The sequence below is a fragment of the Leptonychotes weddellii genome, chromosome 9, assembly GCF_054177405.1.
Source record: "Leptonychotes weddellii isolate Sample4059 chromosome 9, ASM5417740v2, whole genome shotgun sequence".
In the NCBI taxonomy this organism is placed as follows: Eukaryota; Metazoa; Chordata; class Mammalia; order Carnivora; family Phocidae; genus Leptonychotes; species Leptonychotes weddellii.
In genome coordinates, this window is record NC_138377.1 from 1247606 (window position 1) to 1262503 (window position 14898).

Below are 14898 nucleotides of genomic sequence, written 5' to 3' on the forward strand. Positions count from 1 at the left end.
GCTCATACACACGCTCACACCAGCCTGCACACGCGCTCATACACACACGCTCACACCAGCCTGCACACACGCGCTCGTACACACGCTCACACCACCAGCCTGCACACGCGCTCGTACACACACGCTCACACCAGCCTGCACACGTGCTCGTACACACGCTCACACCACCAGCCTGCCAACCCTGCGGTCCACAGAGGCAGAGCTGGGCAAGCAGTATTTCGCTCTTCTGCTTCGGGGAAGGAGCGCGGGGGCTGGGGCCCCAGGGCGGTGGGGGCGGGCGGGCCTGTGCTGCGTGGCGGGGGCCGGGCTGTCCTCCTTGCATTGCTCTGTGTGGCTGACATTTGTACGGGGGCTACGCGGTAGAGGGACTTTTCCAGGCTGCCTGCGTGAGTCACTCAAGCGTTCAAAATCCAAATTGTTTTTACTAAACGTGAGGTCACTGGGGCGCACGTGCCGTTGCTGGGTAGCTGCCTCTCTGACGCCCCACGGTCCCGCCTCGCTACCAGGCTGCACACAAGCAGGCGGCAGCTCCAAGCTCATGTGCGCGCCCCGCTGCCCGGACAGGCTGGGCCACGTGGCGGGCTGGGGAGGCAGCCGGGGCCAGACGTCCCGCCCCGGTGACACGCACCGGGTTTATGCGCAGGGCCCCCCGCGGGGGCGCCGGCAGCAGGCCGCTCGGTCTGGAATCTCTCCTGCTTCCCGTTAGCACCGTGAGCTCTCGTGGGGGGCCGGGTCTGCGCGGCTCCCATGAACCCCCGGTGTCTGGCGCCGGCCGGGTCTGCTGGCCACGGGCAGGGGCTCCCGACCACGTGCGGCGCCTGCTCACACCTGAGGCGGGCGTTTGTGTGTCAGTCCCGTCCCTGCGTCTCTGTGCGAGGTGCAGTCTGGGAGGGCCTAAGGGCCAGGTGCCTGGTGCTGGTGCTGGGTGGATGGACTTGGCCTTGGAAGCACGAAAGAGGCACGATGATGCCCAGCTTGCGTCTGCTCAACCAGTGTGTCCGCGGGGCCCTGTGCGGGGGGGGTGCTGCGCCCGGGACAGGCCGGGTGTGGAGTGCAGGGCTGGCCGTCCAGTCTTGATCCTGAAGCTCTCCCAGCCTGGTCTCCTTCACGCCACGATGGCCTGCAACATTCTGGCCCAGCAGACCCCTTTTCTCCTGGATGGGTCACATGAGCAGTTAACCATTGGCATCTGTGTCCAGGCTGGGTCCGTACTCAGGGCGGGCCTGGCCTGGGGGAGCGGGAAGGGCACCGCGAGGTCGGGTCCTCGGAGCTGCCTGGGCCCACCCCTCCTGGCGCCGGATGCCCTGAAAACATCCCGCAGCAGAGCCTGTGTCCCCCACTCTGGGACACGGCAGGCCCAGCGTGGCCCCTCAGCTGCCTGCACGCTCGCTCGAACCCCGGCCTGAGGTGACCCTGCCGCATGGAGAAGCCTGCCTCGTCCACTGCTGGTCTGGGGGGTCTCCACCCCTCCACCACCGCCATGCCACCCAGGGGCCTCTCAGTGACAGCCACGTCACACCACGCAGGCTGCGCTGGGGATCAGAGGCCCGTGCTTCCAGCTCCTGCACGGAGCCCCCCGCGTCTGCCAGACAGAAGCAGGGACGCCAAGAGCCAGGAACTGGTGGGCATGAGGCTGTGGGGAGCCGAGCTGCTGGGTGGCCGAGGAGGCTCTGGGGACGTCCGTCAGACGCCGGGCTATGGGCCGGCCGCACAGGCTTTAGCCCCGGGGAAAGGAGATGTGACCACAGTGGCAGGGGGACCTGGAGAGAGCCGGGCGGGTGTCCCGGGCCCCGAGGTGGCCCCGAGGTTACTGTGATATTAAATGTGGCATCCAAGATGCCCATTTTCCTGACAAAATAACTCCTTTAACCCAGTGAGATCTGAGAGCCCTAATTTTGAAAAGGATGGTGAAGGCACTCTGGACTTATTTGAATCCTGCACTTGATGGAGCCCCCTCTCTCCCTGGCCCGTCACCATCTGCTGGGGCCACCCTGGAGAAGCCACCATGGCCTGTGGCGGGTGGGGGCAGCACGGCGAGGCCCTGTGCCTCTCCCAGCCACACACCCAGGGGGGTAAAGGGGCTTTGGGGCTGCGCAGACAGGCTCGGTTCCACGCTGAACCTTCCATCCAGCCCGCTCTCCCCAGACCGGCCAGCACGGTCACACCCAGCTGCCCCCGGGGCGGACAGGGTCAGGGGCTCCGCCGTGTCTGCAGGCATTTCCCGAGGGATGGTCTGGAATGTGCCCAGGAAGGTTAAGGAGATGCTGATGGTCAGGCGCTCGCTACAGGCTTGGTGGTTCTCGTCCCGCCACGTATCCGTCTCTTAAGTGTGAAATTCTGCCAAAACACAGTTACATCAAAGTCAAAGCTAGGCACAAACAGGGTGCGTGTGCATACGTGGTGTGGGTCCTTTGGTTCGTCCGGTTCCCCTGCCTGAGGCTGTGCAGCGACCGATGCGGGTGAGGGACCCGAGTCCGCTGGGGGCCCTGGGGGCAGAGCCAGCTCTCCACCAGAATACCAGCTGTTTCTTTTTTTAAAAAACTGAGATGTAGTTCACGTACCATAAAATTAAAACGTACAATTCAGTGGTCTTTAGGGTATTCACAGAGCTGTGTTTCCATCGCTACTGCCTAATTCTAGAACATTTCACGGGCCCTCCCCACTGCCCACTGGCAGTCCCGGCTCCACTTCCTGCCCCGGGATTCGCCTGTTCCGGACGTCTCGCGGAAGTGAGGTCCTAGGTCGTAACCTCTGCGGTCTCTCTTCCCTCCCTCGGCATGATGTTGGCACGGTTCGTTACGCTGGAACACGTGTCGTACTCAGTTCCCTTTTCCGGCTGAACAATATTCTGTTGTGTGTCCAGAGCACGTTTGTTTGCCCATCCACCCGTCCATGTGACGTGGCTTCCACCTCGTGGCTTTTGTGGACAGTGCTGCTCTGAACGCTGGCGTACGTGGCTCGTGAGCACGCGCGCACCCAGGACCGCGGGGTCCCGTGCATGTGCTGCATCCGAGTGGGTGAGGGGCCGCCAGCCAGCATGCCACCCCCATCAGCGCACTGTCCTCGCCGACGCTGGACTTCGTGATCTGAGCCACCGTCGTGGGTGGGCGGTGGTCCCACGGTGGATTTGATCTGCATTGGCGGATGTCTGAGGGCGTTCGCGACTCCTGACGGGCCCGTCGACCATCTCACGTCTCCTGTGGAGAAAGGTCTGTTCAGATCCTTTGCCTGGTTTCTGACTTGGGCCGTCTTGTGGTTGAGTTGTAAGAACTCTCTGTATGACGTGGCTGCGGGACTCTTCCCAGACACGGAATTTCCTGTATTTTCTCCTCTCTGTGGGGTGTCTTTTCGTTTTCTTGATGGTACCGTGTCGATCAAGTGCAGTTTCTCTCTCTGCCTTTGCTCACTGTTGGTGTCACATCTGAGAATCCAGTGCTGAATCCAAGGTCACAGAGGCTTCCCGTGTTTTCTTCGGAGTTGGATGCCCTGGCAGCATCTGGCCTGCAGGGACCCAGCTGTCCCAGCGCCATTTGGTGGAGGGACCATTCTGTCGTTGAACTGTCCGGGGACCTTGGTTGAAAATCAGTTGCCACAAATGTTAGGCTTTACTTCGGACAGCCCCCAGTTCTTTCTAGCTGTGGGCTTAGGGTCCATTCCCCGGTGCGGAGATCCAGGCCCGGGCCGGGCTGTTGCCCCAGCGTGTCCGGGCTTCTGGGGACGCGTGACCCGCTGTTTGCCGACTGGCTTTTCCAGTCACACACAGACATGGTTGTCGCCGTGCAGGCCCGGATGGAGCAAGGAGCCGAGAGCAGAGCCTTTGAGGGATGGCCCCGCGTGCTCAGGAAGGGCATTGCCAGAAGCCTGAGCCCTGATAACTCCATTCACTTCCACTCGAGACAGGCTGGGGACAGGCCCGTGGGGTGGCATCCTGTCAGCAAGGAGGGGCCCTTTGTCTTCCCAGGGGCCGTGTACATCTGCACGGAAGACGTCTTCCCCAGCGCGCGTCTGCAGCAGCTCATGGCTCAGCAGCGGCGCCTGCGGACGGACGTGCCGGGAGACGTGGTCGACAGGATAAAATTTGGCAACCAGATCTTTGTTGAGCACGTGGCCGACGTGGTGAGTGTCTCTGTGGCCCTGAGTGCCGAGGGGAGGTCGGTCGGGTGGGCAGGGCCACACACGAGACCCCGGGCCACCCCCAGTACCCGTCAGCAGAGACACGTGCCTGCACACGCGGGCCACACGTTCAGAGCCACACGATCCGGTACCTGAAATTCCGTTCGGACCAGGCATCCTGTGGGACTCGTCACCCCCACGCACAAGGAGTGGGGGAGGGCGGCCCCGCGGGCGCAGGGGTGCCCAGCACAGCGCCTCCTGCCCTGACCTGTGCCCCCGGCCATGGTGCTCAGTCCCCGGAAAAGGCCGCAGCTGCAGGGGGCACCTCCCACCGGCCACCCCGTGGTGCCCGCTGCCCACACGACAGGGCCTGCGGTCCAGGCCAGCCGTCCCAGCCAGAGCAGTCTGTACTGGGTTTTATTTCTGCCTCTGGCAGAGCAGAAAGCCCCCCGTCAGGGCACAGGAGCCCCCCCGGGACACAACCCGGCCAGGGCCTAGCAGGTCCCCAGCCCCAACAAGCCCCGCAGATGGCTGACTGCCACCTGGCCACAGCACTCGGGGGACAGATCTGGAAGCATCAGCAAGTGACATGTCCCTGCCGGTGCGCAGAGAGCAGTGGCGGGAACCCCCAGGGAGGGGACAAAGGGCTGGGAGGTCAGGGCAGGTCCAGCAGGCAGGGGAGCGGAGCTGTGGCCCGGCCGGCTGCCGCCGTAGCGCACTGAGGCGGAGGGATGGAGGACGGCAGGAAAGGACCGCGAGGAAAGGTGGCAAGTGAGGACGCAGCAGTACGCTGGAGGAGAGTAAGGCAGGCCTCTGCGTGGGGCCGGCTCCCGGGCACGTCAGCAGCGGCCGGCAGAGCCCCCCGATCCCGGTGGGTCTCCCCCCGTTTAAAGATTGTTTAAAAAATTACAAGCAAAGGGTAAGGTATATAAACTTTTAATTTTTAAAAAATGTACAATGAAACCTATCTCACACAGCTTGGGGAAGTAGCACGGTAAGCGCGGCCCACGGGGCCCGCAGCCACGGCCTCTTCCACGGAGGGTCAGGACACAGGTGGCCTGCGGGTCTCCCGGGAGGCGCAGCCCAGCAGGGAGGCCACGCCCACCCCGCCATCCTGCAGGGGCCAAGCGTGGCCATGGCTTTGCGAGCGACGCGCGTCCCGACGAGCAGTGCGGTTGTTAGTAGGACAGTGTGCTCCGTGGCACGGGGACACGGGGGAAGACGAGGTTAGTGCTGCAGGCCTCCGGCTCCAGGGCCCTCCAGCCTCGGTGGCCGCCCCCCGGCTGTCACAGGGTTGCCCCTGGCGGCAACAAGCAGCGTCGTCCTGGGTCTTCCAGGCCAAGATCGGGGGTGGCTTCACTGTGAGAGAGGGCCACCGTCAGGGCCAGGCCGCCGAGACCCGCGGTGGCCTAAGTGTGGTTCCGAAGACAGCTCTGGGGGCGGAAGGCTTCCAGCCTCTTGCCCAGTGGGGCCCCCACCTGCCCAGCCCCCAGGCACCCCCGGAGCCCCCCGCGGGGACGGGGACGGGGGGGGGGGACTCACATTACCGCTGGCGTCCTCGAGGCCGCTGCTGCTGTCATTTTCCACAGAAAGAGGCTCTACTGGAGACGCCCTAGAGACGGAAGCACAGACGGGGCTTCGGTCAGGGGGGCCGGCCAGCGCACGGTCACTGGGCACCAGGGCCCAAGTCCAGGCCGCAGGGCAGCCGGCTCCGAGGGGCAGGCCTGAGGCCCCGGAGGGTGGGCAGAGCCCGGGGGCACTTCACAGTACGGGCGGCCCCACCCCACCACCCCCTTGCTCCCTGCACTGGGGGCTGCTGGGCAGGGGGCAGGGCGCCCCCACACCCGCCTGGCAGGACCGTGGCGGTGACGAGTCAGCCTCGCGGCGTGGCTGCGTCCAGACTCAGTGCCTGGCATGGGGCCACGGAGGGAGGAAGGCCCGGTCACTGTGATGGCCCCACGGGCTGTCGGCCCCACTGGAGACTCGAGAAGTAAAGGGACGGGCGTCAGGGGTCCCTCGGCACAGGGCAGCCGGGGAGACACCAACAGCAAGGGCGGTGACGCCACCCCCTCGGCTTCCAGGACACCCTCCTGGAGTGTGTGAGGAAGAAGGTGCCCGCGCTGCTGTCTCGGGGGATGGCCCGTTTGGTGGTCATCGACTCCGTGGCCGCCCCGTTCCGCTGCGAGTTTGATGGCGCGGCCTCGGTCCCCAGGGCCAGGTGTCTGCAGGCACTGGGGGCCGCCCTGCGCCAGCTGAGCTGCACCTTCCAGAGCCCGGTGCTGTGCATCAACCAGGTGGGTAAACCCCCCGCCCCAGACGGCAGAAGCAGCTCGGGGAGGGCAGAGCCAACCACGCCAGGGTGGGCAGCGTGGGGTCCTCGCTGCAGCTGACCCCAGTCTGCACGTTCCAGGTGACAGAGGTCACAGAGGAGCAGGGCACGGCACCCGGGCCACAGGGGTGAGCACCACCTCCCCAGCCCCCCACCCCCGGCAGGAGGGCCGCCCAAGTGGCGGTGGGACCCCTGTGGTTTTGTAAGTAACGCTGGGCCTGTTTTCTGTCTCAGCGTCTGGGACGAGCGGGTTTCTCCAGCTCTCGGAATGACCTGGTCCAACCAGCTCCTAATGAGACTGATGGTCAGCCGGCGCCGCCCCGACCGCACCCTAAGGGTGGTCTTCGCCCCTCACCTGCCCCCCTCGTCCTGTTCCTACACAGTCAACGCGGAGGGAGTGCGAGGGACTCCTGGGACCGCGTCCTGCTGACACGGCAGCTGTGGGTCGGCCGCGGGTTCTGGCCGCACCTTCCCCGCTCTGCAGGCACGGGGGGCTGACGACCCCGCACACCCACTGCTGGGTCAGGATGTGCTTGACGGTGTTGGCCGCACCTTCTCCACGGCAGGGAGGCTGTGCGCACGGATGAGCTGCCCGACGAGGCCTCCCCGTGTGCCCCATGCCCCCCGTGCTCACCATGCTGCCTGGCACGGTGGGCCTGGGACCCCCTCAGCACAGCTCACTCTCCGCCAGACTCTGCCCTAAGTAACTCCTCCACGTTGATGCAGGTCTTCTCCCCAGCCCCTGGGGATGGGGAGTTACCATCCTTGGTCTCAGGGACACTGGGGCACAGAGCAGTCCAGTGACTTGGCCATCGCCCCCCGCAGTTCCATGAGCCGGACACTGACCCCGGGCTGGTGCCAGGAAGACAGGCACACGCCTGACCCAGTAGGGGTGGAGGCAGAGGTCCCTGGGACTGGGCAGACTCCTTCTGTTTGGACATTTTCTAGAGCAGAAACATTCATTTGTAATTTCTATCCCCTTGTTAAAATAGTCTGTGGCCCTCAAAAGGGTAAGAATGGCCGGTATAAACAGGAAAAAGGTCTTTTAGGGCTGCAATTTTATAAAAGCCTTTCTGCAAGTGCAGGGACTTCACACCAGGAAATAAACCATTTTATTTTCGTAATTAAATAATAAACAATCCCAAATTATTTTCTAGGCAAATCACACTAACAGTGAGGAAACTACAATCCAAGACAGTGTACACGTGGCAGACGGGCCACCCCTGGGGGGATGCACACCAGTGCTGGGCCCCTGCCCACCCGTCCCAGAGGGACACCCCTGCAGCAGGGCGGTCTCCCCGTGACACAGACGGCCCAGACTCCCGGGCCCTGCACCATCCCCTCTGTCCCATGCACTCCTCAGTGCTGTCAGGCAGGCCTCACAGACCTGGGGTCCCCCCGCCCCGAGGGTTCCCCCGAGGACGATGGGGACAAATGTGGAACAGTGCGCGTCTTTAGGCCTGCCCCCGTCACACGTAGGATGCGGTGCACCCTGACGGGACGCCCTCCGCTGATGGGAACCTCACCCTCGGTCGCTGCTTTACCACTTCAGAATTTTCAGAAGTTTGAGGACCGTACAGCATACTGCTCAGGAAGAAGTGCACGTATAAACATCTCCTCTCCGTGCTTCCCAAGAACATTCTACAAAGTTACGACGACGGGCAGTCTGTTCTATGAACTGTAAACGATGTATTCTTAGCAATATTTATGTTACCATAAACACTGAATTTCTCATTACATGCTATTTCTAGCAGCTTTCTGAACAAACAAATGATAGGAATTTTTTAATTCCAGGAAATAACAGACTCCCTCCGATACCATAAATACAAAGCAAGCACCACAGAGCCCGCTGGCCCCGTGAGCTGCCGGGTCGGCTGCCTGGGGGAGAGCCGGGAGGGTCGGGAGGCCCAGGCCTGCCACGGCCTCCACCCTGACGACCTGTGGAGGGCGCTCTGTGGACCGTGGCCGGCTCCTGTCCCCCTCCTGCCTGTCCGCTGGCCGGGGCTCGAACGGGACAGGAATGATGTACAGTGGGTGCTGACGCTCTAAGGGTCGCCTCACAAGAAAGGAAAACGTTGCGGAAGAGGGACTGCCCCCCCCCCCCCACTGCTTCTCTCTTCGAGAACGTTAAAATCCACACAAGACTTGAGTGAAGTAGTGATAACCAGGCTCGTTTCTGTTTTGATACAAGTTCAAAAATCACAGATTTCCAGGCAGTGTCCCCTGAGACAGGAAGGTTTCTTACGACCTGCTTTAAGGAGGCCGCCTGGCTTCTCTCACCCCGGCCACATTTCCTCACAGCCCCACAAGGCAACCTCGGCCCTCAGAGAACCAAGTGGGGCGATTTGACCAAGGCCCCTACACGGTGGCCCGTTTCCACCACCTGAGAGCGTAACGGTAAATCCCGTTCTCAGCCCCATGTTCTCCAGATGGAAGCGTCACTAAGGGCAACGGGGTAGGTTTCCAATGCACTGGATTCGCTTCGTGGCCCGAGGAGCACCGGGGACAGAGGGGAGGGGGCGGCTCCCGGGACCCTCCCCAGCAGCCACACCACGCCCCAGCAGCCCCCGTGCCTCGAGGGCAAGTGCAGAGCGCACAAGGCCTCTGCGGGGACACGGCTCCCGCGTTCTCTTGGCTCGAGCGTCTCACAACCCGTCCCACGTGTAAACCAACCCTGGAGAGCGTTTACAAAGTCCGTTCCTGGTCCCTCGGGAGCTGCAACGCTGGGCCAGTCGGTCCAGCCGGGCACTGCGGAAAGAGGCCAGACGCAGGGCTCCTGCAGGCAGGACACCTGCAGGCAGGACACAGAGCGCCAGTCCCTGGGCGGGAACGAGCACACGGCCACAAACACCGGCGGGCGAGGCCACGTGCTCCTGTGGTCTTAAATGATGGGACATTTCTGAACAGTTTCCAGCCCGCAGCCCCTGAAGGACACGTGCAGTATGTGGAGGCCCCCCGGGCGACCCCTCAGGGAGTCCCGGTGAGCACGTACCCCCGCAGAGTGCAATTCAGGAGGGAGACGTGACTGAGGACAAACAAAAGCATGTACCCTTGCGGTGACACCACCAAACATTAAGGTCACAAGCAGGAGCATACACAGGGACGCTCTGAGTTTCTCGATCCCCCTCATCTACCTGCTGCGTCTTCACGCTCCCGCCCACTGGCCCGGACGAGGCCCTTCTCACCGCCGCTGCCACCAGGAGCCACAAACCCCTTGTCGTCTGCTCAGGACGTTCTAAACCCACCCGTGAGCCTCATGCATCCCCTCACGGGTAGGGCCCTGGGGGACTGGGAAATGTTCCTGTCAAAACCTACCCTGTGTTACTTAATGCTACAAAGAAAAGCTTTTTAAAGCTAAATCCCACATCTCTGCCTGCTCAGCACTCAGGGGCCGGAAGAGGGAAAACGGGCTCCGCAGGGGCGGGCTCAGGAGCCCGCGGAGCGTCCGGCAGAGCCGTGGAGGGGACACACTGCAGGTGCAGGGACTCAGCAGAGACCCAGACCCACTGGCAAGTCACCCACTCTCTGAATTCCAGGCAGCACTGCCAGAGCTCATCAAATGCTTAGTCTAGAAGGGTGCAAAGTTCCAGAGCTTCCGTTTACAGCCCTGATACAGTATTAAAATATAAAATCGATTCTGGTGTAATGGCAGGAAGGACAAGCATCCGTGGGCAGCAGCCGACCTGAACATGCTGAAGCCAGCTGCCGGGGCCGCGTGGGCCGCCGTGGGCCGCCATGGGCCACCATGCCTGGCCGGTCTCACGCTTACGCGTCGGCAGCTCTTGGTCGCTAGCGCCGCAGCCAGCTTAACAGAACTCGGGACAAACCCCCACGAGCTGGTGGACGGCACTATCTAGGAAAGGAAGCAACCTGGGAGGTGGGTCCCCTGCAGCGGGGTGAGGGGCGTGGCAAAGCTTGGAGGGTCTCAGTGCTTCGTTAGTCTCAGGGGGTTTATCTAGCTCTGCCTCGGCCCTCAGTGGGCCAGGTCAGTGTGGCTGGCACTCAGAGCTCGCGAGTCTGCCAGACAAGTATTTCGTTCCTGCGTGAAAAAACAAATAGTAAAATTACACTTCACCCGTACTCCAAAGGACGCCAGCGTCAAGGCGTCTCCGAGCTCACAATCACAGCGGTACACCTCTGAAGTCAACACTCGGGCATCCTGATGCTCACGTGCACACGGGCCAGCACCGAGAGAGGAGTGCGGGACCCGGTCGACCCCAGACCTTTTGGGACAGCGACACCTCTTTTACTCTCACGAGCAGGCGCGCTCCAAGCACACCGGCCAGCACTATCAGCACCTCACATCTCACCGGGGGCCTGGCAGGAAGCACCCCGGGAAGAGCCACCTCCCGCGGTGCTGGGGGCTGAGGAGGAAGGCCTGCTACCACCCGTGAGCACCCAAGAGGTGAGCAGCTGGGCCGGGGCTGCTAAGAGGTGCAACGGCCAGGACGTGTGGTCGCTGGCGGACGAGCAGTAACTGCTAAGTCAGAAGGTTCTCGTTCCCGTAAGCTCAGCTGCAGGCTCAGCTGCCCGGTCTGCTCGGCACCCTTGGCCACACCCGACAGCCACACCAGACGTTGGAAAGAAACGGAAAATTAGAAGAAGGTGCCAACAGTTTTAAATGTGAAGGTGACAGGTTCATGCAAGCCTTGGGACACCAAAAAAAGTGCTAAAGATTGGGTGTAAAAGTGACAATATGTCAGTTACATTAGTAAAGGTCTAATAGTTTTAAAACACTGAACAACAGCTTAAATGGACAATGAATTAGTTACAAACTTACCAGAGGCTGAAATCATACAAATTAATACACATTAAGTGACCAAATTCTGATACTACTTTATCGGAATATTTAAATTTTAATTAGCTTAATCAAAGTATTCAAAGATCATGAGTATACTGAGAATGTCCACGATATGCACATTCCCACAATTTACGTAATCAAATTAATGCAGAATCTGGAAATATCATTATGATGCCTCTTTCTCTAAGACCCAGAAAATACTGAAGTGTTCCCCCAAGGCCGTCGGAGGCTGCAGTGGTACCCGGGAAGGGCCTGCGGCCGCCCAGCTCCCTGAGCTGGGTAGTTAAGGGCACTGAGTGGGGCAGGGCTCCTTACTTGGAAATGGTCTTCAGCGGCCTTGCCACCCACGTTAAGGACATTCAGGGAACTGGCACGCTTCATGCTGCAAACAGGGCAGTGGACATGCAAAAGGACAAACCAGCGCGTCAGTCAACCAGGGGCGGCAAACACAGCAAAGACACCCCCAAGGCCCCTGTCACGGTGGGGGGAGCCATCCCTCGTGGAGAGCGGGCCTCTCTCTCGGACTGGGGTGTCTGCCCAGTTCTTAACACAGACGCCCCGCGTCTATCCATATTTAAAGCCCAGTAGAGAAAAAGCAGTTTCTCTGCATCTGTCTCAGCAAAGTATTTGTCTTAAATACTATGTGTAAATTCCACGTGTCCTCAGACGTTCACAATTTGAAGCCTGGTTCGTGGAGGAGCCAAGAAGCTCAGCCCGCGCAGCCCTCTGGCTGGGCCTGAGTCTGCAGGGCATGTCAGATCAGTTTTAAGAAGGGAGCCTGGAGCCTCCTCCAAAACCCACCACTCACCCTAAGTGACCATGTAAAAGAGAGACCCCCTGAAGCTCAGTATCTACATATATTCGCGTACTTTATGTATTTTTAATATTAAATTTTATATTAAAAGGAAAAATAATTATTTATTAGCAAAATACACTCAGAAGCTAGAACTTCTCTGCTTAGAAACCAAAATTTAAAACAAATTTCATGGTTTTACCTTTAAGGAAACCGAGTGATTTAAATGTGTATTTACTTTTTTCTCCCACTTGACACCTTTAAAATACTTGATGAAATATCCTGCAAATAACCTAAAACCTAAACTTAAGTGATAGACAGTCATAGTTACTATGGCTGCTTGCCACCACCAGGAATGCCCTCAGACAGTAAATCACCTTAGCTTTTAAAGTTAAAATAACTGGTATTAATGGTTATTTTTAAGTATCTGCATTAGGAACTATAACAATAAACTTACCTACGACATGAACAGTACACACCAGTACCTGCTCTGTGAGTTGAAGGGTCAGCACAACCAGACATGGGCACTAAGGCCGGGGTCAGCACCCGAGTGCCCGCCTGCACCACGGACGGGCACCGCGCCTGGCAAATGGCAGATACTGACCAAGTTCTCACTGAATGAACTACACCAGAAGCAAAAGACCTTAATTCACTTAACCTCAAGTAAAATTCATTCCCAAAATGCCCGAACCAGGACAAACACAACAACCTAACGTATCCTACGTAAGTGCTGCTAGAATTCTGAACAAGTTTTGTCTACACAGCACTGCTCAAGAACAAAGGATAAAATCAAACCAAATCGCACTGGCACACTTTATTATTATTTAAGTGGCCAATGGACTTTTTTTAAGACAGTTATACAACCCTCTTCCTCAAACTCTCTTTTCCTTACAAGAGCAAGGTAAAAACAGTTTGACTCCTGCCAGTAAGTCTCCCCTTGACTCTGCGAGCTGCATCCACACCCTTCCCTTACACCGTGGGTACCAAACAGGAGGAACGCCGAGTTTGGTGGTTCTCAAAATGTCGTCGTAGACCAGCCACGCTGGCACTAGCTGCGAACTTGCCAGAAAGGCCAATGGTGGGAGGGGTGGGGGTGCAGACCCCACTGCACCATAAACTGAAGGCGGGGGCCCAGCAGTCTGTGTTCAAACCCCCTGGAGACGCTGATGCTCAGGTCTGAGAACCACTGGCCCAGTGAATAAACGCAGTCACTCTTACCTGGACAGACGATGCAGTTTTATGCATTTTTATGGGATAAAATTTCTAGAGCCATTTCAGTTTCCATCAAGTTCAGTAAGATACCATCTCCAGGACCACACGTGACAACGTGTGCGCACGGGCGTGGCCAGCGCCACACCGGGGAGCATCCGCAGTGCTACGTCCCGGCCGAGACAGGAAGAAGGCGCAGGAGGGGGAGAGAAAACTTCTGAGCTCTGTCACGTGGGAAGGAAGGGCCACGTCATAAGACTCAGTGCCAGAATTGGATTCTGCATTTAAAAAGCTTCAAAACATCCAGAACCTCCAACAGCCAGTGTGTTTGCCCTGGAGGAGCCAAATTATGGCGTGTGGAGAGCACTTCCGCTCATCAGATCCAGTCCAGGAGCAAAAACTAAGCGACTATTCAACAGTCTGTTCAGATCCTTACAACGTGGACAAAAAAATAAATAAATAAATAATCTTTCAAAATTCGGTGAGGCAGATAGTTGACCTATCATTTAGTTCTGTAAATATTTTAAAACAAGCACTTTATCCCAAAGGCAACTTCCTGGATGCACGTTCATCTGTCGGGTCGCAGGCTCTGGTGCAGACGGGACAAGACGGCAGTCTGCTGCTCAGCCCTACAACCTTCCAGAAGCCCCGGCTGGCTTTCAACAGTGCATCTTCCAGGCAGTGTCACAACAAACATGTGTGGAGCTCATTTAAATGACTCCCTCTACAGAAACAGGCTTGGAAACATCCTTGAGAAGCAGGGTGACAGCCACCCATACAAATCGCTTGTCCTGCCTCACAAGCCATCAAAAAACATGTGCGTCCATCAGCAGAGACGCCTGGGGGGACAGGGCGGACAGCACACCTGGGTCTCTGCTCCCCAGCTGGGGGGGCTGAGCCTGCAGGGCAGCACCAGGGAATCCCAGGGGTCTCAGGAGCAATGCCTTCACTGACAGAGACCAGAACGAGACTGGACACCCCTCAAAACAACACGGGAAGCAGCTGGAAGAGCCCCTAACCTCAGGTCTCCAACACGTCGTATGAAGGGACCCCGCTTCCCAGTCTCAGCGGCGGGAGACTTCTTGCCCACAAAAGGGAAAGCAGAGTTACCTGTACAACAGAGTTTTACTCAGACTCAATCTTTAAAAAGAAGGCACCACTTAGGAATTCAGAGTTTCACGGAACAGCTGATAGAACAGTGCCTCTGTGAGAAATGCATCCCAAACAAGATGCCGTTTACATCAGAAATAACCCAGAAACGGGGGTGAAAGACTGTTAACACTCTGGTGCACCTTATAAAGAACAGAATACCTCAGAACCAAATTCCTTCGACAACTTCAATGGTATCATTCAAAAGACTCTAAGACTCAGGAGTGCACCTTCTTTTAAACACGTGGAAAATCTGTTTTTGGTTTTTTTTTTAATTCCTAAAGAAACTCCTTCTACTAAAGTCCTGAATCTGTAATCCTTCTATTTAAAACATTATTCTCCCTACATTAATACCTGTGAGCCTCATATAGTCATGGCTACCGTTATGATTTTAAAAGGATTTTCAAAACTAATTTCAAAGGATTTAAACTAGTACTAATTTAAAAAAAGAAAACAGCAGCTCTCTGGAGTAAACACGTGAATGTGCTCCGTGTTTTCCTCCGA

The 14898-nt window shown here is 58.3% G+C and overlaps 2 protein-coding genes across 13 annotated transcripts in view; one reads left to right on the plus strand and one right to left on the minus strand.

Moving 5' to 3' along the window:
- The first annotated feature begins 12 nt into the window (after positions 1–12).
- On the plus strand, positions 13–8179 carry XRCC3 (X-ray repair cross complementing 3). Its single transcript, XM_081829839.1, has 4 exons — positions 13–4116; positions 6195–6407; positions 6524–6570; positions 6677–8179. The coding sequence occupies exons 1-4, from the start codon at positions 3766–3768 to the stop codon at positions 6870–6872; spliced, it is 807 nt and encodes a 268-aa protein (XP_081685965.1). The 5' UTR covers positions 13–3765; the 3' UTR covers positions 6873–8179.
- Positions 5034–14898, minus strand: part of KLC1 (kinesin light chain 1) — a 26412-nt gene continuing 16547 nt past the window's right edge. For 6 of the 12 annotated variants that reach the window (XR_014148263.1, XR_014148265.1, XM_081829831.1 and 3 more), the window contains 2 exons: positions 5656–5725; positions 5034–5472 (listed from right to left, as the gene is read on the minus strand). Coding sequence is in view for 5 of the 12 variants with exons in the window: in XM_081829831.1 (XP_081685957.1) it covers positions 5470–5472; positions 5656–5725 (73 nt within the window). In the remaining 7 variants the exon portion in view is untranslated. Of the gene's footprint in view, positions 5473–5655; positions 5726–10125; positions 10482–11558; positions 11626–14898 lie in introns of all 12 variants that reach the window. The other 6 variants (XR_014148261.1, XR_014148260.1, XR_014148266.1 and 3 more) reach the window with 3 other exon arrangements.